The 17,508-nt window shown below is 44.6% G+C and overlaps 1 protein-coding gene across 1 annotated transcript; it reads right to left on the reverse strand.

Annotated features, from left to right (window-relative positions):
- Positions 1 to 934: 934 nt before the first annotated feature.
- On the reverse strand, positions 935 to 17,224 carry CLDN11 (claudin 11). Its single transcript, XM_046001450.1, has 3 exons — positions 16,770 to 17,224; positions 11,767 to 11,931; positions 935 to 2,277 (listed from the first exon to the last, which is right to left on the reverse strand). Exons 1-3 carry the CDS (start codon positions 16,993 to 16,995, stop codon positions 2,045 to 2,047), a joined length of 624 nt encoding a protein of 207 aa, XP_045857406.1. The 5' UTR covers positions 16,996 to 17,224; the 3' UTR covers positions 935 to 2,044.
- Between the last annotated feature and the right edge of the window lie 284 nt (positions 17,225 to 17,508).

Here is a 17,508-nt window from a genome sequence, read left to right on the forward strand (position 1 = left end):
CCCCCTCAGGTGAGAATGCAAGCAGCAGCCTCAGGGAACGGGGCAGCTGAGTGAGTACATACATCCTTAGGAGAAGAGAAGAACCAGCTGAAACACTTGAGATTCAAGCCAACAGTGCTAAGGAGAGGGTATGGAGGGCCTTGTCCACACCCCCTGGATGCTTTTGCTCCATTCAAGCTCACAGTCATTACACCCTGACAAGTTTTTATTAGAGTAAGTCCTCTAATACAATTACATGATTTATATCCTTATAAAACCTTATCATAACTAAGCAAACATTTGGGTCAACATGAAGACTGTCTCTTCTACATACGTAATTTAGAAATAGTTATAATCACCTAATGTACACAAATACCTACCAAAATGACCAGCCCAAATGGATATTTCCAAAGAGGAAATGTTTGCCTATTACATTATCAGTTAATGAAATTAATATTTTCAGAAAAACACTGCCGAAGTAGATTGTAATCTGTGTTTTTTAGAGCAGATTCATAACTTGACAGAGTTTCTGGAATAGAAAGCAAACAAGAATTAACTTGATGTGCCTTTGTCTAAAATTTCCAAACATCTATGGGCATATGTTTAAGGAAATTGCATCTAGATATTGTCACCAAAATATCCAATATAGGGGGTTTGTTTTATACTTTCCTTTATACGTAGCCAGTTTCTTTACTAAGTGTTCAAAGTAGATGAAGGCATTTATCTGTGTAATGTTAGGGACTTGGTTTCTGATTGTTTATGTATGACTCAAAGTTGCTGTAACCTCACTCCACTAAAGAAACCTACAGAGCACCAAGATTTCATGTTTATGACCACACAGGACCACCATGGTCCAGTGAATAAGACCAAACATTTTTACTCAGGGAGGCGCAGAAATGCCTTGTTCCTGAGTCACGACCAGGTTCCCTATAAATCACTAGTAGAGATTAATGAAATCGGTGAAAATCGATAGATGGCCCCTCTGGACACAACAGAATATGGAGGCCACTTTTGCACACAGTCTGTTATTTTATTGCATGGGTTTCACTTAAAGAACAAAATGCACCATCATTGTTTGAAGAGTTTGGGGTCTTGGATACTGATACACCATCAGTGTTTACACCCGTAAAGCCAAATCCAACAGCATGATTTATGTTAAACAACACCACTGCAAGATGGCTAACAAAATGAAAATAGAGAACGGGGGAAAAACTTTAAAAATGTGTTAAGTTGAAGCATATGCAAGTGTAGGATTAAAAACTACATCATTCAAACCCAGAAATCAAAACTATTTTGTGGTATGTCAGTTAGAGTTATATTCACTTGGACTGTTATTTATCATATAATTAAAGCTTATTTGGTTCATTTCCTTCATACTGATGAACTGAGAATTTCAGGAAAACCATGGTTATAAAAATGATCAATCTTGAAAAAGTATGTACAGATAAATGTAAAATCACAAACTAAAAAATATCCCCACCCTCGCCCTCGACTTACAAAAGGGAAGTTTCCCATGAAGGGAAAGTTCCACAATCCCCTCCCTCCCCACCCCACGTCCCCGGTTCTATTTTTCTCTATCACTTATAACTAAATGACCTTGGAGCCAAAGAGGAGGGAGCAAACAGAGCGGCATCTTTATGAGGCTCCCATTGTCATCTGTAACAGTTTGAAAAGTGTCTTTTATTTCTCTCCCGACACCCAACTCAGCAATGTTCACAAGATATTTAAAATTTAAAGAGAGAGAGGAAATACATATACATATACATATACATATACATATACATATACATATATATAGGTGAACAACAAAGGAATGCCCAAGAAAAGAGCTATTAATGGGCAAAACCATGAGAAAAGTGTGTGGGCATTTTCTGAACTAAAGATCTCTTTTAAGGCAACAAATGGGGAGAGGGGTATTAAGACTAAAAAATGCCAGACGGGATGCTTTTCTACAACTTTGGCTTTGGAGCCTGGCAGTGGAGTGGGCTTCCCCCGCCTGTGGCAAGCAAACCCGGGGCCACGGGCCCAGGATCTGCAGCACCTGGGTGGGCAGGCAGCAGCCCTCTTATACGTGGGCACTCTTGGCATGAGTCGGGGAGCTGGAGCCCGAAGAGTAGTAGAAACGGTTTTCACCAAACGACTGGGCATCTCCAGCGCAGCAGACGATGACACAGCCACCCACGAGGCACAGCACAGCCCCGATCCAGCCCGCATACAGGGAGTAGCCAAAGCTCACGATGGTGGTCTCGCGGTGGGCGCACACGGGGAACCAGATGGTCGCGACGATGGCACAGAGAGCTGGGGAGACAAAAGAGAGCTGTGACCAGGCATGCCCGTCCCACACCAAGCCCAGCGGGCAGGCTCCCCTTCACTCCACAGGCATGGTCCCTTAGCTTCAGCCAACTCCAAAAAGCTCCGTACACACAGCTCTGCTCCCAATCCAAACCCATAGGTTTGCATCTGTTTAATAAGCCAATCCAAAGCTGGGTCAAACTGCTAGGTCCTTTATTTTTTCAACAGGTGGCAGACACCAAAGAACTCCAAAGTAAAAGCCCAGAAATAAATCACTGAAGCCAAAAATGGGTATTTGCATTTACTTACGTATCTTCACTTTATGTATCTATACTTAGAATTCTATGATGACGCTTACCTAATCGGATTATAATTACTTCTTTACATGTCTATTTCCCATGCCAAGTCCTGAGTTCCATAAAGGCAGGGGCCATGTCCTCCTTATGCTTGTAGAGTCAGTGTTTACCTCACTCTGAGGCACAGAGTATGTGCTCAGTACACACCAGCTGAATGACTAAATGGCCTGATGTCTTCGGAAATGAGAAACAAAAGGATGCCCACCTCATTTTTCCACTCTGTTTTCTCAATTTGGTCAATTCATATTACAAAGACCTTGAAGAAGCTCCGAGAGCTCTCTTGCTGTGGTGGACTGTTGCCAGACCAGTCCAGTATCGGCTAAGAGTCTGAGTTTGTGTTACACTGTTTGCAAACACACAAATAATGCTCGGAGTAAAAGAATTCACCCTTGCAAGGATTTTATGGTGATGATATCTGTTGTGATGAGTCACAGTGGCAGAATTTTATGGTCTTCCACCAACCAGTCTAATTTTCAGACTTGGTTTAGGTTTTAAAGAGCAGGATAAGAAACAGCTTCTGCATCATTTAGTTCTTCCCCTCCTCCTAAGCAACATAGCAAAACAAGGACAGGCAGAAGACTATGAAAATGTTAAAAATATATTTAAACCACTATACCAGCATTGTCACATAAGGTAGTCACAAGCGACAGGGGCTCTTGAAAGTTTCTCATGGGGCTAGAGAGATCAAAAAATCATGTTTTGAATTTTAATTAATTAAAATTTAAATAACCCCATGTGGCTGGTGGCTAATGGGCTGAACAGCACAACTCCAGACAAAAGAACTCCATCACCTCCTGTCATCTGATTTCTCACAGCCACAAGCAGGAAAGAAATTTTAGTTGAAGCTTGAAATTGGGATGACCCATTAAAGTTGGCGGATCAAGAAAATAATAGTGATGAGGTTGCCAGTCATTAGGCCTAGAGCCTTCAATAAATTCAAGACAGGGCACTGAGACATTTGCTACCTGGAGGATCCTTGTCACTTTCAACTCAGCAAGCATTTCTGATGGAAATCAAAATTTGATAAAATCACTCACACTGAGTGATTTTCTGACTTATCTCTACGCCCACAGAGAAGAAATAGAATTTTTCTTTAAACAGAAGCACTCAAATCTAACAGCCTCATACATTAGTTCTAAACTGAAGAGAAGACTGAAGTCTTACCCACTTCGAAAGACCTCTTCATCCATCTCAGTGCATTTGTGTAGCTCGTAAGAGGCTCTTGTTGACATTAAACTAAGCCCACCCCACAAGCCAGGCATAAATACACAAAAGCAGATGTGATTCCTATTATAAAAAAGCATAGATCCCTACTAGAAGTTAGAGGAAAGAAAGCTAATTTGGGGGGTTTTGGTTGCTCAAATTGGCTTTCTAACAGCCTAAATTCACTCCATTAATCGTGAACTATTCACTACTTCAGAAGTTCTTATAAATTACCTAAGAAGCAAAAATCTATCCATATGTTAATGGCTTCATTTTTTCTTAAAGAGTAAGAACAATCATGCCAAGTTCTGTAATAGGTTTGTATGAGATACTATGTGGCGATATATTGTCCTTCCGTGAACGAGAGTGTTCTCAAAAAGACCAGTATCAATTGAATCTTCCTTTCCAGCGCTGGGCCTCAAACACCTGAGATTAAAGGAGAAAATCTTTTTCTCTCTTCCTCCAGCCACACATCCCAAATGCTGCTGTCACTGATAACGGCTCGGCTACTGTCAGAGTCATACCCTCAGCAAGACACAGAGAAAGACGAGGGGGAAAAAAGAGTCTTTTTCTGTCTCAGGACAAGAAACAGAAACTCCTTTAGAGTGTTTCAGCCAGAGAGAACTGTGCTAGCTTCTTCATGTCAATACACAATCCAGCTACATACCCCTAGACCCCCAAAGAGGGGCTCATTCTGCTTGAGCAAAACAGCAACCTAGCAAAGGTTTCCAAGTACCCAAGCTTGATTAGAAGGAAAAGGTGGGGAGGGAATAGCTGAATTCCATAGGAAAAAAATATATATCTGATTTCCCAAACAACTGATTTGGTTCAATTCAACTGATCTTTCCCATAAACAATTAGCCTGGTTTCAAAACAGCTTCTGGTTCAAATTAGGTTTCATATTTTTCAGTTACTTCGTATTATACATACAACGCACACACACATACACGCACAAGGATTCCCCACACTCCATGTAAACCTAACTCAAATGTAGATTTGCTGATTTTATAAAATAAAGATATATATTTTATATTTGATTTGTATATATAAAATAAGAGAAGAAATTGCCTAGTTCTCCCCCTCTTCCTAAGCAAAATAATAAGAGTATCTTCACATGGGGAAAGAATCAGGCTCAATATTCCAAAAATAATCATCAGCCTTGATTTCAATTGTTTTAGGGATTTTGTTAGATTTTATTCTAATGTAATTCACTAGAAGAAGGAAACATCAGGAAAATGTCTGAATGCTTAAATAATGATCCTGGAGAACCTGGAGGACTGAATGGGAGAACAGGTGGATGGATGGACGACAGACAGTCTCATTTCAAGTCTACTTTCCACTTCAAACACATCAAAACTGACTTTCCAAATCATAAAACTGTAATGTGACTTTAACACACTTAAAGCTACAAGCTCATGATTTACCTCATTAAAGACTTCCTTCTTTTATAATCCATGCAAAACAAGGCGAACGAGCGCCAGCAGGGTCACACTATTTCCTAGTAGATAAATGAACTCTGGGTGATTCCTGTGGCTCTCAAAGTTGAACCACATCAAAACCACTAAAAGATGACAGACCGCCACACAACATGAAGGGAAATGAGAAGTTCACTGGTAACAGTGACCTTCAAGTGAACTCAGAATGAAGAATGTTTAGAAACTAAAAAAGAGTTTACTCAATTTCAGCATGGTTTGAAGGGAAAGGGGGATGTTTTCATCAGTGAAGTTAAAATGCAAGTTAAGTCATTATGTAACTAAAAGATGTGAAATATTAATAAAACTGGCAATAATTTTTGGCTTTTTTAATGATATAGAAGGCTGGCTAGATTTATTTCTATTTGCAGACACACACACACACACACACACACATGCACACACACACGGTTTATAATGCTTCTCCCAATTATTTGGAGAAAATAAGGAAAATGCTTCCCTAAAAAAGTCAGTTATCCATAAGGCAAAGAAAATTGAAGAAAGAAAGAGAATCTTCATTGCTTTTCTTTTCTTGTCATCATGATGTATTTTTAAAGTAAGTCTCTAACAGTAACTCAGATTTTTCAATCTATTTCTCCTCTTCTACATTCCAAAGATACAACAGTTACCTGCACACGGGGGGGGGGGGGGGGGAGGCAGGAATCTGTCATTTGGGAGGGAGCAGAAAGTGAAAATTGAGAAGAAGAAGAAGAAGAAGAAGGGGGAGGGGGAGGAGGAGAAAAGAAAAGAAAAGAGGGGCACTTGGGTAGCTCAGTGGGTTAAGCCTCTGCCTTCAGCTCAGGTCACCATCTCAGGGTCCTGGGATCGAGCCCCCCCATCCCTCTCTGCTCAGCAGGGAGCCTGCTTCCCCCTCTCTCTCTGGCTGCCTCTCTGCCTACTCTCTCTCTCTCTTTCTCTCTCTCTGTCAAATAAATAAATAAAATCTTTTAAAAAAAGAAAATTAAAAAAAAAAGAAAAGAGAAGAAAAGGAGGAGGTGGAGGAGAGCAGAGAAGAAGAAGGTTTCACTGAGTAGATACAGATTTTTCCGGACTTGGTGCTCTCACAAGTAGAACTCCCTGCTCTTCATGGAATAAAATTGCTTGCCTCTTTTGGTAAGTTTCAAATAATGTAATACAATGTGTTCATTAGTTGATAGAATACAGCCTTACTAAATTAACAATGATCCTCATGTAGCCAAACACAGAAAATAGTTGGAGAGGGAACTGTAGAGCAATGAAAGGTACTTGCAGCTTTTTATTTCTTTAGGGATTAGATGACACGTAGTAACATAGTTAAATAAACGTGATGAAGTTAAATAAAATTAGTAAATGTGCATTTGACTTCCAAGGCAATTTAGAGAGAGAGGGAAAGACTGACAAAGAGGTCCAAAAAGGCAGAAGAACCCAGATTCTGTTATTTCTTCCTTTCTCCAATGAACACCTCTGATTTCAGTCTTTGTCACTTTCCGAACTAAGAACTAACAGTACTTTAAAGAGCATTATTTCTAGCACAAAGAAATATTTCCATTAAAATCACATAAATTACTCTGAATGATATAAGTAATATTGGAAGAAAATCTTCCTTGATATTTTATCTGAGATTTGCTTCAAAAAAAAAAAAACTCTGGAGACTGGAAGAAAAAAAAATACATAGATGAAACAGATTGGTCATGAGTTCATCATTATTAAGAATGAGTTTAGGTTAAACTATTTTTTCTACTTTTGGGTACGTATGAAATTTTCCACAATAAAAACTATTTTTTAATTCTCTCTCCCAGGGCACGTGGGTGGCTCAGTCATTAAGCCTCTGCCTTCGTTCGGCTCAGGTCATGATCCCAGGGTCCTGGGATGGAGCCCCATATCAGCTCCCTGCTCACTGGGAAGCCTGCTTCTCCCTCTCCCATTCCCCCTGCTTGTGTTCCCTCTCTCACTGTCTCTCTCTGTCAAATAAATAAAATCTTTTAAATAAATAAATAAATAATCAGTCTCCCTCTATTTAAACATTTGACAATGCACTTATTGCTGCCTTCTACAACTGATGCTATTACATGATCTAAATAGCAACTACCTTTAGCTTTGTTCCAATTAACTCAAGGCAACAAGTAACGAGATTTCTAATGAGCTGTTGGAGTCACATTTATTTGTTGTTTCCTGATCATCTGAATCTAGAAAAATTTTAGTTTTTCTTTTTTTTTAAATTTGTGATTCTCTAAATTTTGACTTAAGAAAACATAGCTGCCAAAGGACATACTCTTCTTACACAACGACTTTTATGAAGATCTAATATTTAAAACAATCATGAGGTCAATGGAATATTTGACTACATTATTTTCCTGGCTGCTGTCGACATTTTTTCCTTTTATTTCTATTTCACACATCATTATCTTTTTTTTCCCCATAACTTTTTTTAAAACTGGTCCCGTGGTTATTTGTTATTATTATTTTTTTTAATCACAGAACTTAGAGATGGGAGAGACTTCATAAAGCAGTTAATTCTTCCAAGTTTACCGATAGGGTCATTTTAAGTCACAACCATACTAAAGATGCCACAACCTTTCCACTACCCATATGAAATTTGATTTACATTATGAGCTTGTTTGTGTAAAGCTAATGAGTTTAGAGAAAGGCTCTTTCCATCTATTCTCTTAAGACTCCACACTGAAGGGTGGCCTTTCCTAGGACATCTGATTCTGTGTGCATGACAAGATCAATCTCTCCCACAGTTGCACACACCCTTTATTTTATTGCAATTCCATTACTGACCTGTAAGTTCCAAGTTAAAACAGCTTTTTTTTTTTTTTAACAAAATACGATTCCTAGGGTCATAATTTGAAAAAGGAGGAGAGAAAATGAGAGGAACCCATGGAAGAAGGAATATATACTTCCTCTCCTTCTATTCCCTACCCCGTCTCCCAAGAAACACCCCAATCAAGTACTTTCTAAGTTACAGTGAGGTGAGAATGAGATCAAATCAGAACTAAGCCTGACCGTTTTTAGGTGGGTAGTTTAACATGACTTCTTATAGTGGGATAGGCAAAAAAAAAACTCCCAACTATCTACTGATCTGGTTTTTACAAAGTAAACAATGGAAATGTCTCCACTAGACCAGGAGAGGACCTAGCATTTCCAGGAACAGCTCCCTGACTCTCCTGACCAGTGCCATGTATGGAGATGACCCTGCAGGAATCAGACATGATCAAAAGAATACTCAATGGCCCTCTGGGTTAGCTCTCTATTTCCTCTATGGTTAGAGGAATGATAACAGTAGCAGTGATAATAGCAACCATTTGCTGAGGACTTACTATGTGCCAGACACCAGGCTAAACAACTTGCATACCTCCTTACCCTATTCTTACCAACCTCAGATAGAAGCATTTCCTCATTTCATATAAAGGCTCAGAGACATTAAGTAACTGCCCCAGTTCGCACAGCTGGAAAGTAGGAGATCTGAGATTCCATACAGTTGGTCCCACTCCCAGAGATAAGATAAAACAGCTCAGGGCACAGGCACCTCCTGTTGTGGTAGGGGCTCTTGAAGAGACACAGATGAGATTCACCTGGATCCATCCTAGCTCTGAGGAGTCGGCAACATCAGGCTCCCATTCCTTCCCCCAAAGCAGGACCAAATCCTCACACCATTAAACTTAAAACTATTGAGAAGATAAAGTTATTGTACAACAGACATGATTTTTTAAACTTGTGGAAAAATAAAACTTTTTAGGGTCAGGAAGAACTGATTTAATTAATAGTGCTTAAGGTTTCCATACCCAGATTAGCTTCAGTACTGTTTTCAGTTCCCAGGCCCCAAACCCCCAGTGCTGCCCAGTCCGTTTTGGTCAGGGACCACACCTCAACTGGGGCATCACTGGTGACCCCTAGGATCCAACAGGGGCCCAGCACTGGCTTCCCCCGGCGGGCATCAGAAGCCAGTCCCAAGCAACACAAAGGGAGCTTTCACTCACTCTAGCTCCTCTCACCCAACGCCAACAGGGGAACAGAGGCACTAGGCTCCAGAGAAGACCCAGAGGGGCCAGCGGGTGCCACGACTGAAGGCAAGGAGCATTGCCTTTCCAGATCTAACTGGTTCCAGTCAAAACGACATCCAACCTGAAGGCAAGCTGTGACCCACTGAGAAATAAATCCGACAGGAGCCATCAAAGAGGCAGCAGGTAACACTGGAAATTCAAAGCTACAAGAGGGTAGGGGGTGGCGTGCTCACTCCACCCTAATAGCGAGTGGCCAGAAGGCTGCAGCCACCCTGAGAGAGTCCGGGCCCTCAAAGGCCCTCCGTGTGTTCACTCCAGGCAGTAATCAGGGACTGAGGAACTCGCACCACTGCCGGTCCACCTCACGTTCCTCTCTACGATTCTGTCCACATATACCAACCAACCCACTTGGAAAAGATAAAGAAAAACTTTAATTCACCTAGGAAGTTTCAGACAACTGGTTGCTATTGTTCTTTTAATAAGCCTCATTACTCACTCGGAGGATTCCGTTGTTTTTAGGGGTTTTTTGCATACGAATTCATCCATACATACTTATTTTATATCTTTATTTTCCACAGAGTTTGGGTTTTTTTTTTCTTTTCCATGTATTCTCTTAGTGGATATTCTACGACTCTCGTATGGAAGGCCAGAATTTCTAAAAATGAACACCTAACCCAACAGATTCACCCGCTGGGTCTGGCATCCTCAGAGACAGAGAGACCCTAATGTGAGGCAGGTAACAGTGGCAACTGCCTAGAACGAGAAGGGTTTCCTCCTGGGTTCCGCACACCAATTTACCTGTAGAGCTTTGCTCTAACTGTTGGAAAGGGAATTTGAACGTAAAGATCTGACCTCCAAAAACACTGTGACAGAGGACCCTGTGAGTTAGGGGAATCACCTGATACTGATTCTGTGTTCCCTGTGGCGCTCCCACACAGATTCTTTGTGCCTGGAACCAAAATGTCCATGCCCAGATTCTTCTCCGGAAAGGACAGTGGTCCTCTGGTCTTTTTACTCCTGTTGCCCAGCCCCACACACACCCACACAAGCCCCTCCTCTGAATTCTCTGTGGCTTCACAAGTCCCTGAAAACCTCCATCCCTTTGCAGTCCTATGAAATAGCACCCTTCCCTCTCACGTCCCCTTACCTCACCGAAGTCACTGTGGCCAACCATTACTTAGTGGCACTGACCCATGTAGAACGCTGACCCTTCCCCTTCCCCTTCAACATCTAGTCTGATACCAGTTGGAGGATGGGAATTCCTGGACTCAGGAGAAGCTGATGCTATGCCTAACCCACAGACAGACCAGCTGCTGTTCAGGAATGTATCAGTGCACTTTGCAACAAGTACTGCTGTTCTTAAAATTCATGTCTTCTATTAGGACTTAAGATGTGCTGGTGGAATTAGCCTTCAAGAAAAAAGTAAAATAAAATGAAATCACTGAAAAAAGCAGAGCTAGAAGGATCCTCCCTAGGTTGTTAAACCCTCTGTGTGTAGGTGCAACCAGGAAAACCAAGAGAGCTCATGCCATTTCCTTGGCCTGGGGCCGTCCCCCTTCAATCCATGATCTGACTACCTTCTCTTCGACCCTCAACACTCATCACTGGGATCGCCTGCTCTGGAAACCTCCTCCAGTCTGGCTCAGGTTCCTTCCTATGTGTGTGCACACCCTCTGCACCGTTTTTAGATGAGCCCATGCCACACTCTATCGAGATGTGCAGGGACACTAAAAGCAGAGAATGCCTTTCTCCCCCTGTGTCCTCAGTACCAACCATGATGCCTGGCCCTCAGATGCTCCATGAATCCTTACTGAATAAAAGATTAAGGGACACCTGCCTGGCTCAGTCAGTAGAGCATGTGACACTTGATCTTGAACTTGTGAGTTTGGACCCCACATTGGGTGTGCAATTACTTAAAAATAAGATCTTAAAACAAAATAAAATAATTGAATCATCAGTAGTGATCTACCACCCTCTGCATCTTTCTTTTCTCTTGCCCTCCTCTTTCTCTACCCTTTCTTTACACATTAAATGAAGTTCTCAACTGTAGCTACAAATAAGAATCACCTGGAAGCTTTCAAAAAACCACTTTGCTTGGCCTGATGCCCAGTAATTCCGAATGCTGGGATCTGGGCAGAGGTGTTCCCAAGAAAGGGATCCCACTGTGAAGAGTGACACAGAGGACAGCCACTGTGTCACTCTCTCCTGTCCCCTGGTCTCTCTCTTAAGTATACCCTCAAAACCCTTTCTTCCTTTTGCTTTTTAATTTTTTCATGTCCAGTGACCCCTGCAGACATTACTTATCCCTCTGCCTCAACAACCCATGAAACATAAAGAGATACACATTACAGGGGGGTTTTCCCAGTGGATACACCTGGCTGCCTTTCCCATGCCTCTTGAATTCAGTGAAGCAGCAGCAAGATCTGAGATTCATCGGGTTCACTCCAAGTTGGGGTGCTACATAGAAAGCTCTCTTACCCAGCAGAATGAGCAGTACGCCAGCCAGCTGAGCCCGCCTGTACTTGGCCACACCAGGCTCATGGCCCATTCGAATGCAGGGGAGAACCGTCAGCAGCAGGAGAATGGCGGGCAGCCCCAGGACTGAGGCTGCAATCATCAGGGCTCGGCAGGCCTGGACATAGCCTGGACACAAGAGAACAGACAGGAGCATTAGCCAAGGGTCCCCTTGGAGCCTACACCATGGCTCAAGGGAATGCAACACCATCTGCCTTCCTCTGGCTGCATTCCAGGACTTAGCATGTGGTAAATGCTGTCGAAGATTACTTCACATCTTGAACTTTTTTTTTTTTAAGATTTTATTTATTTATTTGACAGAGAGATCACAAGTAGGCAGAGAGGCAGGCAGAGAGAGAGGAGGAAGCAGACTCCCCGCTGAGCAGGGAGCCTGATGAGGGGCTCGATCCCAGGACCCTGAGACAATGACCTGAGCCGAAGGCAGAGGCTTAACGCACTGAGCCAGCCAGGCGCCCCACACGTTCAACTTTTAAAGTGACCAACAAGGGAGGCTGGAGGCTGGAGAGACTGAGTGGAGATATCTGGTTTAGACCATCTGTCTAAGCTCCCAAGATCAAGGGGCCAAGAGTCCAACTACACCATTACATCACCTTATGAAAGAGTCAGATTAAAACTCAAGCCCTTCCAGATGCCTTCTGTGATAGTCTGTGCTGATTCCAACCTGCGGCTGATACACTCTGCCTGGGTGACGGCGGGCAAGTTACCGAGGGCTCTCCTTTGATGAAATGGTCATAGTGCCTATATCTCTCTAAAAGAATTCAACTAAGATTAAATTAGTTAACTCATGCAGTGTTTAGAACAGTGCCTGGCACATATGAAGTATTCCAAAAAGATGAGCTGTTATTATTGGTGTTATTTCCATGTGGCAGTGCCATCATTTTATCCTCGGGTGTACGAGGTGATTTTGTCCCTAACCATGTGCTTTTAATTCCCATTGTATGTAGTGTGTGGTCCTAACTGGACTAAACTAAGACTCTGGCTTCCTCTCTTGGTTTTTTCCCCAGACACTGCTGTGCTCATGAAACCTGACGCCTGCTGATGGTCAGGTGCCATCTCCTGCCTCAGCCAGTCTCCTGGGCATGTTTCCACAACCATCGGCCATCACTTTAAAGGCGTCTCTCCAGGGACGCCTAGGTGGCTCAGTCAGTTAAGCATCTGCCTTTGGCTCAAGTCATGATCCCAGAGTCCAAGGATTGAGTCCACATCAGGCTCTTTGCTGAGCAGGGAGCCTGCTTCTCCCTCTGCCTGTCGTTCCCCCTGTGCACGCGTGCTCACTCGCGCGCGTGCACACGTTCTCTCTCTCTCCCTGACAAATTAATAAATAAAATCTTTACAAAAGGAAGGAAGGGAAGGAGGAAAGGAAGGAAGAAAAAAGGCATCTCTCCAGCCCCAAGAATTCCTAGAAGACAGACACCTGCCTCGGTCTTTGTGGAGCTACCACAGTCCCACAGCAGATGATATAAACATACAACTATGAAAAAAAAATACAAGTATGAACAAAGGAATAAAAAGTTGAATAATAAGAGTGGAGCAAAACCAAATGAACTTTATGCTGTCACACAAAATGCCAGGTAACAATTTCATTAAGAAAGAGATTACAATATGTGCAATATTTATGTGAAATAAATCTGACAATATACTGGCAGAATATGGTAGACTTAAATGTGTTGTTTCTCATTAAAACACTCTCCCTCCTCAAAAAAAAAAAAGAAAGACAAAAAAGGAGGGGGTTGTATTTATTGCTCTCCCTTTTCCACTCAGAGGGAATTAGGGCTAGTGGCCTGGGGGAGGCAGAGTTAGAGATAAAGCCAAAAATGAGCCCCAATTTCTGCCTCACACACCAAGACTCTAATACCAAATCTGGCCAGCCTGCCCTGTGCGCCAACCCCCAACCGCAACACTGTCTTTTAGCAAGATCTAGTTTGCCAGAATTCAGGGTTACTCTTCTAGCCACTGCCCATCTCAGCTTCTTTAAAATGAAAGTTAAACGATCAATCAACTGTCTGTTGACTTGAAGACCCCCTAGGGAAGAGCCAGAGGATTCTGAGGCAGAACCTCTGACCTAAGTCCAGTGCCCCTGCAGCTTGCAGGAAAGCCAAGTTGAACACAGGAGAGACAGTGAACTAGCAACTAAGGTTTCGAAATTCATGGTGCAGGCTGTCTACGTGCTCAAGGCCAAGGCCATGTCTGAAAAATCAAAAGATGGAGACTGAGATCTGTTCCTATAAACACCCAAGTGCAAGGTAGGGGGAAAGCAGGAAGGATTAGACCCTCCCTAAAATGTACTCCATCTGTAGAATGGTCTGTTCTCTGAAAATAAACCGCTTGGCTCCGAATGTTCAGGAAACTTAACTTTGGGGGAAAGAAAAAAAGTAATTTTACGCTATAGTTAGAGTCCCACAAATACCATGCCCAGCTTTTTTTTTTTTTTTTTCAGCGTAACAGTATTCATTGTTTTTGCACCACACCCAGTGCTCCATGCAATATGTGCCCTCCCTATTACCCACCACCTGGTTCCCCCAACCTCCCACCCCTCTCCCCTTCAAAACCTCGGGTTCTTTTTCAGAGTCCATAGTCTCTCATGGTTCATCTCCCCTTCCAGTTTCCCTCAACTCCCTTCTCCTCTCCATCTCCCCATGTCCTCCCTGTTCTTTGTTATGCTCCACAAATAAGTGAAACCATACGATATTTGACTCTCTCTGCTTGATTTATTTCACTCAGCATAATCTCCTCAGTCCCGTCCATGTTGCTACAAAAGTTGGGTATTCATCCTTTCTGATGGAGGCATAATACTCCATCGTGTATATGTACCACATCTTCCTTATCCATTCGTCCGTTGAAGCCATGCCCAGCTTTTAATTAAAAAATTACAGCAGCAATTTATGAAGCTTCCACTAAATCAAGGGAGGTTTACATTTCTCATATCATTTAATCCCCCAAAACCACTCTGAAAGAGAGGTGGTTGGTTTCATTTTGATTTTTAAAGACGACAACTGGGGTTCCCTGAGATTACTAGTAAATTGTTCTAAATTATCCAGATGATGAGCATTGGCTCCCAGAGTCTAACCCAGGTCTACCACGGCTGCCATTAAGTGAAGGTGAGTGCATATCTGGGCTCCTGGGACCTCTGTCATTCTGAAAGTTCAAAATGGAGTAGAAGCGGTGCCTATATGGCTTAGTCAATAGAGTTAGTGACAACTGATCTCGGTGTCATGAGTTCAAGACCCATGTTGGGTATAGAGGTTAATTTAAAAAAACAAAAAAAAATTTTTTTAATTTCTAAGAAATGGAAAAGAAGATAGTGCTTAGCAGGACTGACGTGCACTGTGTGCACCAGCTGTATTCCAGCATCAATGCCTGGTACAAAAGATGCAAAGAGAGCAGGATGACATCTCTATCCTTAAGGAATTTATAATGTGGTACAAAAACTTGACTCACAATGAACAAAAAGTCGAAATATGCCCTGATGATGATAAGACTCAAATACCAGGGCAGCAAGAAGGAAGGGGAGATTGATTTCAACTACAAGGACTGGGAAATAGGAGGCACTTGTGGGGAGGCTTAAAGGGGGGAGCAAAATCTCCAGGGAGCCAAAGGCTCCCCCAGCAGATGGCACAAAGCCAAAGCCTCCCAGACTGGCACTGGGGCTCAGTTACTCCACTCATTAAGGAAACTAGGATAGGCCTTCAACCAACTGAGCCTCCCAGGCACCCCATTTTTTTCAGGATAGGCCTTTAAACGGGTACCATCAGGATGCGTGGGTGGCTCAGAAGATTGTCTGTCTTCAGCTGGGGTCATGATCTTAGGGCCTGGGATGGGGCCCCCCCCACCCAGGCCCCCTGCTCCCTGGGGAGTGTGCTTCTCCCTCCACCCCTCCCCCAGCTCGGGCTCTCACTCTCTCCCTCTCCCTCTGTCTCTCTTTCCCAAAATAAATAAATAAAATCTTTAAAAATAAGTAAGTAAATAAATAAATAATGCACCATCCTCAAAGGCTAGCAGGACAAAAGGCCATCGCGTATAGGCTAAAGCCGCTGGCAGGGCAGAGATAAAGAGCAAAACCCCGAAGGGGAGCCTGCGACCCAGCCAATCACCCAACTGGCTCAGGTTTACATCTGAATTGAAAGCGTTGCCCAGAATTGTTCAAGAGGAAGCAAGTGAAGATGGGGGGTTGGGGGGAGCGCCAGCTGGCGTTGGAGGGGGTGGAGTCCAGACAATTCTCTCCTCTACCCTCTCAGAGACAGCTAGATGGGAGCGAGAGACCCACGGCGGATCTCCACCCACCCACCCACCCCCAGGATGAGCGCGCCCTCCCGTAGGCAACACCCCTTCCCGATCAGAACGGAGGGGTGCAGACGCAGGCAGGAGACCGGACCTACGCCCCCACTGCGGGGGGCAAGGGTGGGGAAAGTAAGACAGGCCCTCTTGTCCACGGGAACCCACCTGGTGGAACTGGGAGGGCCCAGATTTGGCCAGGACTCCTCCCCAGTCCCACGAAGACCTGAGAAACTCGGCTTGCGACTGTTCAGATGGCTGGAATGCTAGCATTTCTCTCCTCCTCGCTCTGCGGGTGGGATCTAACTCAAAAGGGTGGGGCGGGGGCTTACAGTACTTCTGACCCACCGACGGTGGGAGCATGGGGTAGGTGGGGCAACAGTTATTAACATGGACAGAGTTCCAAGTACGTGCCCATGTCTCAGTGCAGTAACTTCTCAGGGTGGCTCGGCCAGGGGCCACTACTATCATCCCAAATTCCAGACAGGAAAACTGAGGCTGGGAAAAGTTAAATTCAGGGCTGCCGAATCCCTTTAGGACAAGGTGGGGCTGAAGGTGTCAAAAATGTGCCCATCAAGGCCTTAAAACGTTTCTGGGAAACGTCTAATGCGCCCATCCCCAGTCTGCCCCAAGGATCAGGGTTAGGAGCAGCCACTCAGAGGTGGGGTCCTTACCCGGCAGGATGAGGATGTCCACCAGCGGCTTGCAGTGGTACAGCCCCGTGGCCATGACGCAGTCGGCCCACAGCCCCTTGGAGCCCAGTTCGTCCAGCTTGCGGCAGGTGGGGATGGTGTAGCCGCAGGTCACCACCCAGTCATTAGTGGACGTGGTGACGATGATGCCGATCCAACCCACGAAGCTCGTGACGAAGCCCACTACCTGCAGGCACGTGGCCACCATGGTGGCCGCCACCCTGGCGTCCCCGGGCCTCGCCCCTCACTAGCTGTGCCCGCGCCCGGGACTGGACGGCGCCTGCCCGGGTCCTCTCTCTCCCGCGCTCGCGAGCGGCTGACCGGCGATGGCCGGCTGCGGGACGCTGGAGGCGGCGGCAGGCCGGGAAAGGCTGAGAGCCGCGCTCGGACGGCACGACGCGCTCGGCGGGGACAGCGGTGCGGCTGGGCACGGCGCCCCCGCCCCCCTCTTTAAACCCCGTGGACCCGGCCGGCGAGCGCCAATCGGCGACGGCCCGAGCGAGCCGCGGCCAATCGCGGGGCGGGGCCCGGGTGGGCTGTAGGGGGAGCAGGGTTAGGGAGCGGGGCGCTGAGGCCTCGGCGCTCTGCCCCGCGTCGCGCGGCCCAGGTTGGGAAGTAAAAGAATTCGTTCCAGGTCCAAGAAATGGAGAGAGCGTCAGGCGTGGGCTCTGTTTTGCGGCAAATTATTTCTCTTCTTGCTGCCCGTCTCACATCTCTGTCT

Source organism: Meles meles, chromosome 4 (assembly GCF_922984935.1).
Source record: "Meles meles chromosome 4, mMelMel3.1 paternal haplotype, whole genome shotgun sequence".
NCBI classification, from domain to species: Eukaryota; Metazoa; Chordata; class Mammalia; order Carnivora; family Mustelidae; genus Meles; species Meles meles.

What these genes read in the sequence shown, in the direction of transcription:
- CLDN11 (XM_046001450.1), bottom strand. Translation starts at nt 16,995, where the DNA reads ATGGTGGCCACGTGCCTGCAGGTAGTGGGCTTCGTCACGAGCTTCGTG. An exon ending in GGACATCCTCATCCTGCCGG is followed by an intron (nt 11,932 to 16,769) that starts GTAAGGACCCCA and finishes TCTTGTGTCCAG; the next exon opens with GCTATGTCCAGGCCTGCCGA. An exon ending in CGTACTGCTCATTCTGCTGG is followed by an intron (nt 2,278 to 11,766) that starts GTAAGAGAGCTT and finishes TTGTCTCCCCAG; the next exon opens with CTCTCTGTGCCATCGTCGCG.